We start from the raw sequence: 14,062 nt of genomic DNA on the forward strand, positions 1-14,062 counted from the left end.
CTGCCCAAAACTACACAGCCACACTACATGAAGACAAATAGTCCACGTGTCAACTTCAAATGAGCTGCATAACAGCATTAATTTAGAAGAGTCAAGAGGTGTATCTGTGGATGAGTGGGAGTTTGTGAGTTAAAACATCATAAAGTGCTTCATGCCTTTTGCTGTCAGTAAAAAAATTATTGGAATGGCATGACATTGCTGGTAATAGAGCTTTCCTATTGCTGCATGTTGTGGAGTCTCTTCTGGTGATATTTGGCCAAAATGTGATGAAAAGTTTCTTTTCTTAACCTACCGTACATACTTTTCATGGGGTTTCTTATTAGTTTGCCATTTAGGGAGAGACAAAGAAGGCCTTCAGTGTCAGGAAAACAGCACACCACTGCAAACAGAGTACTGGCTCTTACTTTGGCTTACTTTATACTCTGAGAGGTAATACCAATACATACCTTGGTCCAGGTAATGTTAGGGGTGGGTACTCCACTGGCACGGCAGGGCAGAGTGATGGGTGTGCCTTCAATTGTGCTGAACACCTGAGGGCCATACTGAATGGTAGGAATTACTGGAAAAATTAGAAAAAATAAGACACAGTTAGTTTAATGTGTTTTTTGTGCATACATACATTCATCAAATATTTACAAAATCTAGTGTTCTCTGTATATTCTGTGTGTGTGTTTGGTTGTCTGTGTGTGTCTCTTATTTTATTCTTCACTTTTTTTGTCCTTTCTCTCTCTCGTTCACTATCTGTCTTGTTTTTGTTGTTTGTCACGATCCCAGGAATCTGCAAAAAAGAGTAGCACTGGGGGGCTTGGAGCATCTTCTTGGAGATGAAAAATTGGATTTAACTCAACAACAAAATCAAACACAGTGTACACAATATGAAGTATTGCATGGTGGTCTTCTATCTGCATCTTTGCATGTACTTTGCATGATGTCGGCTCTATGGAATGTATTTTTCAAGGGTTAGGTAATTTTCAGTGTGTTGTGTATGTACAGCTGAAAAGGACTGACTTAATTTCATGAGGGAGTCAGTTCTTTTACGTACAATTCCTATTTAAGTTGGTAGAATCTAGCAATGGCTGACATTAGTGTAAATGGAGAACACATTTCCCCCTCTCACTGTGCTCCAAACTCTGCCATTACCCTCAGCTGCTCCTGGTTTTAATGCAACCTCAAAGATAATCCTATTCATGGGTTAAGAGCGCTCTGCCGTGTAAAGGAGACATTTAGACGGGGCAGTCAGAAATGGAGGAGGCAAGAGAATAAAAGAACTAGAAAAAACAGAGGGGGCATTTCAATTATAATAAAACATTTACAATAGGCCTTTTTCATAGAAGATGTTTCGACTCGTCATAGCAGAAAAAGAAAAAGCACATGTGATAAATAACATTAACCATGGCTCAGTTCCATTAAGTGTCCCAGTATGCACAATATATTACATTTAATACATTTCCCCAATTCCTGCACATACAGTACGTTATTGTTCAGGTGAGTGTGCTGATATAACACACACAATGTGCTCAAAAACACACACAAGATGCCTTAAAGACTAAACTACTGAGTTTTCTCCATATTAATTTTCGTGCATATGCATTTCTTTTTACAGTTATTTTGTATGTACGTTTATGTACATTACCATAGACGTTGACAGTGGTGGTATGGTTGGTGGCCCCAATAACATTTTCAGCCAAACAGGTGTAGTCACCCGTATCCTCCAGCCGGACTCTCTCAATATGCAGACTGCCGTCCTTCCTCACTGTCACAAACTGGTCTGAGGTCACCTGAAAGATTTGTAGGTAATATTGGTTCAAATTAAACCATGACTATTTTAAATGAAGACATGGAAGACATTTAAATACTGTACATGTTCTCTCTGTGTCCTTACCAAGCTGTAGTCATGTAGCCACTGCCTTTCAGGCAGCGGATTCCCAGCCAAAAGCACACAGGGCAAAGTCACCTGCTGATCCTCGATCACACTGAGCACAGTTGGACTCATCGCAACGACAGGCGAGACTGCAGATACCATGCAAGGATGACAGGAAAGTATTCAGTAAAATGATTAAGTAGATTTATATTAGCAGAGAGCTGAACAAAAATCCTGTTATGCTATTTGATACTGTTGAGATGTACATTATGTGGTTAGCAGCCTTTTCTGTGCATAGAGACCACACACACACACACACACACACACACACAGACACACACACACACACACACACACACACACACACACACACGTCAACTATCTTTGTCCTTAAAAAAAATAAAATGCAGAAAATATGAGAAATTTGTGGTGTCAATAGATTGGACACAAAAGTGTGGTTGTATTTATTTTAGACAAAAACAATATACTAATAATCAAAGATCAAAATTTAAAAGGAGCACATGTGTAAGTGTTTCTGTGTATGATGAATTGGGAATGCTTGGTTGCTAAAAATTCATCAACAATAACAGTATGCAGTATACCTTTTCCACAACTGCTAAAAGTATCAACACACCCCTTTCTTACATATGAATACCTATACATAAGTTTAATGGTCACATTTGTCTTTATGGTTTGACTGTGTTCACAGCACACACATAATGCTGATGTCATCTGTGGGGGCTGTGATAGATAGACAACGGTGTCGTCAAGGGGAATTTGACGACCACCCTGACTGGCCTGGGAACACAACCTTAAACACACAGACACACACACACACACACACACACACACACACACACACACACACACACACACACACACAGTAGGGAAATGAGGGCAGTGGGGCAGTAATATATGTCATCTGGGTGGGTCTGTGGTTTCTAACCTTTGGCCCACATTTAAGAGCTCAGTGTGTTTCCACTGTAAAGAAAACGGTGAAATAGAAACAGTGGTTAACAAGGCCCATGTGTTCAAACACACCCAGTGAAATGTGCTAATGAACTCAGACTTACATGTAAAGACTAAAACAGAGACACACACTCACACACATCGACAATGACATACAGTACAGACAGATGTAGGCACTCAAAGGTACTGTATATTGTTTTAGAAAATGTACTTGACATGGAAAGTAGATATGTTATTTGATTGGACAACTCAGTAAACTGCAAATTCAGCCAAAAGTAATGTAAGCATGTGTGAGTGTGTGAATGCATGTTGTGCTCCACAGGTCTTTGAAGTGCAAAAGCATTTCAAGGAATGCATATCTGAGCACTTTTTCAGTTCAGCTACACTTCGGTATTCCTTCGCCTCCCACTAAACTTATGACATTCAAAGTATTATCAATTTCCTCTTAGGAATTGAAAAATTAATACATTAATCAATAATAAGTCACAGACAGCCCAGAAGCAAATTCCAATGCCTGCTGTATTTCAGAAATTAAGGTGTTCTGAATGCTAGCATTCATTTGAAGTGACACTATTTTTTGATCTTACAGGAATAGACAAAAAGAAATCGACAGAGAGTCAGAGAAGCAAGACTTCTCAAATGTTGCACTTACCCAGTCCAGTCACTGTGATTCTGGCCCTGGTCTGGATCCTGCCAAAGTGGTTGTTAGCCTCACAGACATATACTGCCTCATCCTCCACCCACAGGTCTGAGAGAAAAAGGAATATTTATGTAGGCATCAATTTAGAGCATTTTCATGTGTAATGTGTATGCACATATTCCACTAAAAAACTAACTGTTGATATGTAGTGCTCCGCTGCTCTGTGTAATAATGCCATGTGTGTGGGGCCTGTTGAAAATTGGAAGTCCATCCTCTCTCCTCCAGGTGACCTGTGGTTCGGGGTGAGCTTGGGCGAGGCACAGCAGCGTCACATTGGAGCCGATGTCTGACGCCACATCTGATGGCTCTCGGGTGAACTTGGGTTTGGCTGGAACGATCAAGGTTGAAGATGGAAAAGATAAAAAAGTGCAGACAATCCAGCTGTCCAACAGCTGTCCATCATAAAAGCTTTGGTTGTTCACTACAAATCTACGTTTCACGGTGCTTAGCCGGCGCTGTGTTCCCATTTATATATTTTACACAATTTATTTATGTGATTATTTGTTTCACAATGTCTTTTTTATTCATTTAATATTGAACATTTTGGGGTTTTATATGTGTTGATTCGGCAGAAGTATGCAAATGCAGTCTTTCAAACAGATACATAGACCTCTGGGTATGCATTGTACTGTGTTACATATTTAAGTTATATATATATATATGTATATATATATATATATATATATATATATATATATATATATATATATACACACACACACACACTATATACTATATTTACGCATGTGCAAAAGTCTAGCTTGCACACGATATTGACACACCCCTGTGTAACCTTGTTTAGGTGTAAACCAGACACGTTCTGTCCTTGGCGTGGCAACGCCATCATTCACTAACTACACCAAAGCAGCCTTTGTTTCATTATAAACAGACATTACACACTAGTGTATACTATGAGCCATAACACCCATTTCATTGACCGTTTAGGGTTTAAGGGTCTAAGATGCATTCCATGAAACAGCTACCTTGCAACACAAGAAATAAGCAATGACTCCATCGCTACCAAACTCACATTCACAGCTATGGTAAGGTTACACAAGTAGCAATCTTCCTATTTATTCTGTCCTTATTATAGGTTCATTAAACTGATTAGTGCTGTTACAGGTTAACTAAACTTGGTGCCACTCTTACCTCCTACATCGAGAGAGATCTTTCCTGACGAGCCGCCAGCAGCATTGACAGCTACACAGATGTATTCTCCAGCATCAACATCCTGGGTCTCCTTGATTGTCAATGTACCTCCTAAAGGATCCACGTCCAAGAATGAGGATGAATGCAACTGGACATCACCTAGCAATGAGAACAAATGCAACAGTGGATTGTGATCAGCTTGGTTATTAAAAGTGTTATAGGTAGGCTATGTGAGCAAACTACGCAATCCTATGAAAATATAGTTCTACTCTGAACTTTTAATAATTGTTCATGGTTTTTGTTTGTTTTTGTCCAGCATGTGTAAATATTGTTTTTTTGTTACTGTACTTCCTTCCTTCACAGTTACCTTTGTACCACCAGATGTTAGGCTGAGGGATTCCAGACGCAGAACAGGCCATCACTGTGGTTTCTCCAATGCCAATGAGAATATCACTCAAAGCCACTGTCACCACAGGAGATTCTAGGGAAGGAGAATTATGTAACAATAGACAGAAAATCTGTATGACAAAGAGTGCAAATTGAAATGCAGTACATACTGTATGGATGTGCATAGTGCAGCTAAAGTTAATGTCTGTTTTATTTATTTCCATTTGACTGCAGGTCCCATGTGCTTGCATGGTTTTTTTCCGGGTGCTCCGGTTTTCTCCCACATCCAAAGGCATAAAAGTTAGGTTAATTATTGACTCTAATAATTGACTGTAGATGTGAATGGTTGTCTGTCTCTATGTGTCAGCCCTTTGATTGTCTGGAGACCTGTCCAGGCTGTACTCTTGCCCATTGTCACCTGGGATTGGCTATAGCCCTCCACGGCTCTCTAAAAGATAAGAGGATAGAGCTTACGGATGGATGGATGCATTTGCACTGTGGCACTCACCAGTGTAAGTGAGGATGGAGGTAACTGTGTCTGTCCCAGCCTGGTTGCTGGCCAGGCAGCCATACACTCCTCCATCCTTTTTCTCCATGTTTCTTATAACCAATGTGCCATCAGGCGTCATCCTGTGTCTGAACACAAGATACACAATTCAGTATTTTCATGACATTTCAGCATGATCAAAAAGTGCACATGGAAGTGGGAGTGGACAAATGGTAGAGAGAAGAAGTGAAACGCATCATAAAACACAAACACAATTACGATACGTAAAAGTCCCCAAATCTATTCATGTGAAAGAAGATGAATTCACCTGCTGGATGCAATGATGAACATGTCATTGTGGGTCCAGACCAGACGGGGTGGAGGGTAGCCCCTGGCCGAGCATCTGATCCTCATTTCATCTCCTGCTGTAAAGGTTTGATTCCGAGGCTCTACTGAAACTCTGGGCACCTCTAGAGGAAAAGAGAAGGGAATCAAAAATACAAATTTGCCAGATTAATCAATGAATCAATATTCCATCTAATTCAGTCACTCGTTTCACTTAATATATTGTAATATAAAGGTGTTTTGGGGCTTCTTTTCACAATGTGAAAATATTTAATGAAATATTTTCATCATTAAGGATATTAGTGTATTTGGCTTTGAAAAATGTCACATAAAATCTAGATACATACATATTGTTACATATTAGTAAACCTAAGATGATGTCACTGATGATTTGGACCTTTATATGCTTCCATAACCCTGAATGAATTTAGGCTCAGCCACAAGATGTATGAGAGCATAAACTTTTATTACTGTAGCAAGAAGAGGCGGCTGGTGGCTGTTACTACAACTAATAATGTTTCACAGCATATCTTTCACCCTCATTTCCTCTTTATTGGTAAAACAGGGAGGAATATTGAATCCAGACCAGGAGAAGCTGTGGAATCTGAAAAGATTTTCCAATTGATTCATGATGTGTACTGTAACTCATCACTTCAAGGGCGTGTTTTCTCTATTCTATTCCCACTGCTAGAAAGATCTCCAAGGCTCTGACCTTTCCAAAGTGTAGAAAATACAATGCAACGCTTCCAAAACAACAAAACTCTGATTTGTGTACATCTAAGATGCCAGAGAGGGATTTATTGTTACTTTTTTCCTATAACGAGAAGGAAGACAGTAAGTCAAACTTGTTATTCCTTGCATGTCATCTATAAACCAAAATATGACAGTGATCTTGGGTTGACTGAGTAAGTGCTGTGGTGATAGAAGGCCAGTAGACACGGGATCAAAAGGTTGACACACCTGACCTGAGTACACTAGGTGTGAAGGAATGTTTAGAGTTTTTGTACTGGTGCTTCAATTTCAATCATCAGTGATGCCACGTTTTAAAAGAAATACAATGCATTTACCAAATGCTGACAATACATTTACAGGTAATACTTTTGATATATTACAACCTTGACTTGAAACAAATTGAAATACCTCAACTTGCAACTGTATTGATCTATGAATCTTAGCGGTGCCTAAGGCTGTACTGTGATGATTGTACGACAAGACAACTCGCGAGATCACCCTGCCCTGAGGGGGGCAGGGACACCTCAGAGTTCAGGAACAAGGAGGTTCCTGAGAGGGAATACACATTGGTCTACCCTGAGTAGCAGCAGGAAGAAGCCTGTCTTTAGCACTCCCTTTATCACCTGCTCGGATTTTCCCTATTTCTTCCTCCCCCACTCATCTGCATTCACTCCCGCTCACAAGCGTTCACTCCCGCTCACAATGCATCCTCCTCCTATCCCAACTTCCCTTTTCTCTTCATTAACTTTGTACATCTAGGGAAAACCTTTAGCTCACCCAGTAGAGCGTGCGCCCAATGTAGGCTGAGTTCTTGGCAGCGGCCTGGGTTTTAAATTCGACCTGAGGCCCTTTCCTGTGTGTCATCACCTCTCTCTTTCCCCTTTCTGTCAATTTGTACTGTCTAATAAAAAGTCAGCTAGAAACCTCTACTTCATCATATTTCTGTTGGCATGTGGTTCCACTGTGTTCCATCCAAGTGTTGTAAGATGTCAACAGACTTTACTCACTTCAAAGTGAGACTAATAACTAGGAAAAGAATGACCAGGGGGTAATTAGGAAACCCCAAGGGCTTGCTGACAGCTGGATTAGAGAGGGAAAGAGATGAGACCAAAAATAATAATAATAACAAAGAAACAGTAAGAAATTGGTTAAAGAAAAGAATAACAAAGAAAGCTGTGACATAAAATATGAAAAATGCACTTTTGAGGAGATAAAAATGTCTAGTTATACCAGGGAAAATGTTTAAGGGTCAACTTTTCAACTCATCACTCAGTGAAACAAGCCAAATGACAGAGTTCACCCTTCAAACCTGTCTGCAGCACTGGTATTAAACCTGCAACTTTTTAATTGGTGTCATTGAGGTTTACTTTGCAGAGGCAACCGTTTGCTCCAAAATCACACTGAACTTTCCAATTAGTCAAATTTAGGTCAAGAAAAATAGTCAGTTTAAGGTGAAGTGGAACAATTTCTTTTTTTTATTCTAAAAGTGAAAGAATAACATGTTTTTGCTTTAAAGCATCAAGACCTGGCAAGACACATACAAGGAGGAATTTAGGCGACAGTAAGCAGCATATGGTCTTTGAATTAACTTCTGACTGACTCTGGGACTGATGGTTGTACAACAAAGTAAATACTGGATGTTCATTTGGATTGGATTATACAGTAGTTATAGTTAGAGTGCCTGCAATACATCAGCATTTCCTGGCCAAGCACGGGGCGCTGCTCTGTGGTGCTGGTCAGATAGCCAGCAATACAAGGTATACTAAAAAAAGTGTTCCTGATTCAGTGTCAGTGAAGTGTTAAGAAAAGGACTATGAGAGCTGTCTGAAGATGGAAAACTGTACTTTAGAGCTGCCTGAGAGTCAGGCATAAATAATTTTCACACGTCCCATAAAGTATTAGGATGAATTATAGGGAGCTGGGGAGGAAAGAAGTGCAGGGGCACTTGGGAGATGATCATGTATTTGGGAAGGGGGTTGTGTTTACCAAGAGTCCTTTTCCCACGCTGTAAATCACTCAGAAGTCTCACAAACATATCAGTACACACATAAGTACATACGTACACACACATACACCAGCAACAAGATTAAAGTTCAACTGTAGCCAAGTAGCCCCAGCTTTTGGAAGGCGATGTATATTTGAACAAGGGTAACAACTTATATACTGTATATATTATACAATAAACACATGCAGATATAAACACACACTCCTCACCTTGCACAGTGAGGTAGATTCGCTCTGCCATCACCCCTCCTTCGTTTATAGCGATGCACTCATACCAGCCCGAGTGATCTGGGGTCAAAGCGGACACCTGTAGTGAAAGGTTGGTCAAGATGTGCACCCGTGGGTCCAAACGGGCATCCTGACCTCCTCTCAGCCAGGTGAGGTTGAAGCTGACCGTGCTGACAACGTGGCAGGTGAGGACAGCACTGGAGCCAGGAGACACAGTTACATTACCCTCAACTGTGATGGCTGGAGGCGGCTCTGCAAGATGAGGGAATAATGTTGTTGACAGCTGCCAGGAACTTTACACCATAAAGAAAGCTAGACAGGAATTCAGAGCAAGTGGTTACTTTCTTGCTAACACTTAAGTATATAGAGACATCTAATATGTCATGGGGAGCAATTTTTCATTTCATTTTTAGAAGTCTATAGCATTTGTTTTTACCATAAATGTATTTTTCTTTGTGCCAAAACTTGACTTTCTGCTTGAGTCAGACAAGTTGTTCCCAAACTGTGGGTCAGGACCCCAACAGTTTTCAAGGTAAATGTGGGGGGTTAGGAGATGATGGGGAAAAAACATTTCTGCTACACAAATTATGTTTGTTGTCACAGTTGTGGACATATGGACAATTTGAACTTGGGACAAGGGGTCACAAGTAGACATTACTTCACTTTAAAAGGCCACTTCCCAGAAAGGTTGGGAAACATTGATTTAGACCATTGGACACAAAAACTCATCTAAAATGATAATGTTTTCAATAGTAGTTGAATCTCATGCATCAAATCTTTAAAGGTGCAGTACGTAAGCCTTATAAAACTAACTTTCTGTCATATTTGCTGAAACTGACCCTATGTTCCAGTAGAACTACATAAAGCAGGTAATTTAAAAACAATCCAGGTCCTCTGGCAACACTTCAGCCTGTAGTGCGATTTGCAAAAATCCACCGCTCCCTGTTCAGATGCACCAATAAGGGCCAGGGGGGGTGTCTAACTGGGTGTCAATCACTGCTCATGCACACGCATTCATTCTCCCTTGTGGGGGGAGGGGCGTAGGAGACCGTTTTGGGCTTTAGCGGAAAGGGGGGAGGGACTGAGAAGTTGTCGATGTTCACATTTTTTGGCTAAGTCCTGGATCTTTCGCAATCCTACCTATGGCACCTTTAAATTAGGAATTCTTAAAAGGGAAATTCCACTGATTTTATACATAAAGGTGAGTTTACCATAATCAGTACTGCTAAGCCTGAGAAAACATTGTTTTAGACATTGTATAATGTTGATTTGATATCACTGCATCTATTGCTTCAATTTGACCATTCTTTATTTAATCTGTCTCTCCCAAGTCGACCAACTTTATGACAGTAAAATACTAACATACAACGTAAATACAATGCTATTTTATCCATATTTCATCACCAAAATCAGCTGCTCTGCTGTCACCTACAGCGTGTGTTTGGGTGGGTTTCTTAACTTTTAATAAAGGTATTACATGTAGCTTATCTTTGCTGTGTGTAAAATAATTTAATACAATAATGTAATGTAATAATTAGAATGATGTTCATCATTTGTCCTTTTCATATCTTATTTCTCTCTCTCTTCCACTATCTCTGTCTTTCTTCTCAACACAATGTCTCAGTGTGTCTTCAATCATTTTTTTTCTAGGGTGAGCCAGAGCAAAGCAGGGAAATGGGGAGAGAAAAAAGTAGATGAGGGCGAGGAGAGGTAGCAGAGGCTTTGGCTCTGATACAAGGAGGATGCTGGGGATTTCAGCACAGCTCCTTGGGATTAGGATGACATAAATTTGGCAGCTGAGTGGGTATTATGTGTATGTTTCTGTGTTGAAGTCTAAACTGTGGAGGCCTATCCTCCTGTTCCAAATATCACTGACCAAGTGACAAAGGCTGGAGTTGTGGCTGAGGTGGATTTTTTTCACCTAATTTTAGAGACGTCATAAGAGGTAAAAGCTGAACGAACCAAGTCCCTTCTGCACCTTTGTACTGCAAACAAAGTGGGTGAGTTATAGTAATAAATTACACTCAGACATTACACAGATCACTGCCTGGCTCCCTTTCTTCTTTTTCTATTTCACAAAGTGTCTTTCAACTACCTCACACTCTCTTTTTCTCTGCGCTCCACCTTCTTCCTTTCGGCTTGACATTCATCATGTTGATGGAACTCCAGTGAATTTCACAAAGCAGAACATTTTTTTGGAAAGCAAAAATTGGACAAGGAGCCTTTTACTGACTGCATTAGGACTTATGTGGTGTCAGCTCTGGGGTCTCATAATGGAAAGGGTTCAGATTGAAAAATAAACGCACTACAGAGGATTTTTGAATAGGCAAATATACATTTTTGCCCAGTGGTGAAACTAAAGGTATAAATCATTAGATCCCACTGATTTTGTCTGTTCTCAAAGCTTTGACATCATGATGATCACAAAATCACTCTCCAAGTAGTTTATTAGATAAATTATGAATTTCTCAGTGGGAAAATATAATATGCATAAATTGTTATAAATTTATTATGGTGGTGACGTGTGAGTATTTGTGTTTAAGCTCTGCTGTTGTATTGAAACTGTGCACACGAGCGACAGTATTAACAACATAAACTATCAATACACTATGTTCTTTGTGCACAGCCTGGAATTTATTTACAGCTTTATATGTATTCTCAGCTTACATCATATTTACAGCCCATTGCTTTACAAATCAGGCACACAAAAATACCATATTTTCAAATTTTCCTTAAAGCTACATTAATTCTGCCATCATGCAGGTTCTCTGCTGGGATGCACAGCAAGAGACCTTGAACCCTATGATATTCAACCCACATCAACTGGCGCTTGGATTCCAAACATATGTCCATAAGTAGTGTAAGTGTATGAGTTGGTGGGACCGAGAGTGTGTGTAAACCTATTGAGCATGACATAAGCTTCCTCTTGCTGCACCATTTCACACAAGGTATTTTGTGTCTTTATACAAGTATTATTTTCCAAACATGATACAGTTCATTAAAGACAATGATACTTAAAAGTCCAAGGGAAATCACATTTTCCATCCCATTTTTGTTGTCAAAAAGAATGTCAACATGCTTTTTAAATGTATTGTTAACAGTTTTTGTTAATAAATGGAAGAAAAAAGGTCTTTGGGGAAATATCTGAATTGCTCCTTTTCGTCTCAGATGGCTGGATTGGCTTGTCGGTGTCTGTGTTTGATTGACAGCAGCTGGCAGGCTGCCAGAGTGCCAATGTTACACCGTAGGGAATGAGAGACAACGTAAACTAACTTTGCGCTGCAGCCTACATGTCAGGGGCAGACAGCGAACATGAACACATCTATGTAGACAGATACCTGATAACAGTATTCTACTGATTTAATGCAAAACTATGGCGTGCAACTACGAAACCAAAAATAAAAAAATCTGTCTTTTGGTTTTACATTCTTTTCTTAAAGGAGAACACAAAAAAAGTTCTGACAAAAAATGCAATTCAATTTCAGTTGGACTTTAAATTGCTCACTACCCTGCAAATAGATCCATCACACACCAATTACACTTGTTGACAGTCTAATGCTTGCCAGCCCCGAAGCATTTCTGTCCCGACAGTCCTGGCTCATTACACATTGTGATGGAGGGTAGCTCGCAATACACTGTTAATTAACATAAATTACAGTATTACAGTCCATTGGCAAAAGTCAACACTGCTGTCTATGTAGCGAGTCTTTCTGACATGTTGTAATAATGTTTTAATACATAATTTGTCTCATATTCTTCAAATTCATTTTGCTTCAGTTATTTTCTTTTAACAATATGGTTACTAATGCCATTGTATTAGTCAACATAGTTGATTTGTGCTGACAGAGAGTTTAGCTTTACTGAGGACCTCAGCATTTTGTGTCTGCTTGTAATTATGATTTTAATGGAATTATTGCATTACAAGTAAATCACTAAATAGAAAGAATAAATTGCCTGTTATCAAACTGTGACAGGATGAATGAGTCTTGTGCTTACCTGATACATCCAAGAAGGTGCGAGCTCTTCCTGTCCCAGCGCTGCTGATAGCAATACACTCGTAGTAGCCCTCATCCTTCAGAGTTACCTGTGCTATTTCCCACAATGCATTGTCGGACTCACTAGAATCAAAAGGAAGAATGTTCAGTATCTTTAGCTTCACTATTCCTTCAAAATAATGCTGAATTCATTCGATCTCCTACTAACTACTACATCCATTAATCTGGTGAAAATCCAATCAGATTTATTTACACAGGAGTGCAGAGATGGAAACATAATATGCACACAGTTTTAAGCTCAATCTAAGTTGGAAGGAGGGAAGAAAGCATAGTTTGGATCCATTCGGTTTGTCTTTCTGCCTGCTGGAGAGATATCTCTCAGAAGCTATCAATAGATTTGCAGACTTGCATGACTGGTCATTGGTCAAAGGGGTAAGTGATATGGTTTCTCAGCATGTAATGATTGAACAGATCGTATCATCATCAAACTCTCAGCAGAGAGAAGGAGCAACAGCTTCATCATCGGCCCCATCTAACAACGTAGTGCATCTGTGGAGCTCATTTCTAGTTTGAAAATGAGTGATGGCTTTCCAAAACTGGTAAGGTAGTAGAAGGGCAAGCCATAAAGCCGCTGAACAAATACAGTTCTGATCAAACACATGTTGCTGAAATAATCTTCTGAAATTCTGAAAAAGACTTTAACAGATGCATCCCATGTTACAGTTCAGGAACAGGCATAAGAATGTGTGAATCTCCTGACTTTAAACAGGTTGAAAAAGGGATATGGATAAAAAAGACCTTATGGTGAAAGTACATCACATGGAACTGGCATATATTGTTACTACAGTCCTGGTAGAGTTTTTCCTTATCTGAATTGAAGGTCTAAGGATAGAGGGTGTTGTATGCTGAACAGATTGTAACCTCCCTTGTAGCACATTTGTGATATCGGGCTATATACTGTACCTAATATTGTCTTGATGTGAAACGACTTGATTTTAAAAGAGAGTGTCTGAACTGACACACATAGTTCTCCCCAACCTTCTCCCTCACCTGAAGAGTTGGTCCACCCCAAGTCGCCTCCCATCCCTGCTGAAGCGCAGAGTGAAGGGGATCAGGCTCTCTACCTGGCAGTGGACAGCCCCTCTCTGGAGGTAGTATCCATTACTTGTGGCTGGCATCAGCACCTTAGGGGCATCTACGAGAGA

General features: G+C 39.9%; 1 protein-coding gene across 3 annotated transcripts in view; it reads right to left on the reverse strand.

Annotated features, from left to right (window-relative positions):
- hmcn1 (hemicentin 1) overlaps nt 1–14,062 on the reverse strand; it is a 90,617-nt gene that overhangs the window by 44,729 nt on the left and 31,826 nt on the right. For 2 of the 3 annotated variants that reach the window (XM_028586733.1, XM_028586735.1), the window contains exons 9-20: nt 13,908–14,052; nt 12,859–12,980; nt 8,845–9,114; nt 5,882–6,023; nt 5,575–5,702; nt 5,047–5,160; nt 4,680–4,838; nt 3,667–3,858; nt 3,483–3,578; nt 1,883–2,010; nt 1,634–1,778; nt 447–559 (exon numbers count right to left, since the gene is read on the reverse strand). In XM_028586733.1, the coding sequence (XP_028442534.1) occupies nt 447–559; nt 1,634–1,778; nt 1,883–2,010; nt 3,483–3,578; nt 3,667–3,858; nt 4,680–4,838; nt 5,047–5,160; nt 5,575–5,702; nt 5,882–6,023; nt 8,845–9,114; nt 12,859–12,980; nt 13,908–14,052 (1,754 nt within the window). Of the gene's footprint in view, nt 1–446; nt 560–1,633; nt 1,779–1,882; nt 2,011–2,807; nt 2,843–3,482; nt 3,579–3,666; nt 3,859–4,679; nt 4,839–5,046; nt 5,161–5,574; nt 5,703–5,881; nt 6,024–8,844; nt 9,115–12,858; nt 12,981–13,907; nt 14,053–14,062 lie in introns of those variants that run through there. The other variant, XM_028586736.1, reaches the window with a different exon arrangement.

This window comes from Perca flavescens, chromosome 9 (assembly GCF_004354835.1).
Source record: "Perca flavescens isolate YP-PL-M2 chromosome 9, PFLA_1.0, whole genome shotgun sequence".
Taxonomy (NCBI): Eukaryota; Metazoa; Chordata; class Actinopteri; order Perciformes; family Percidae; genus Perca; species Perca flavescens.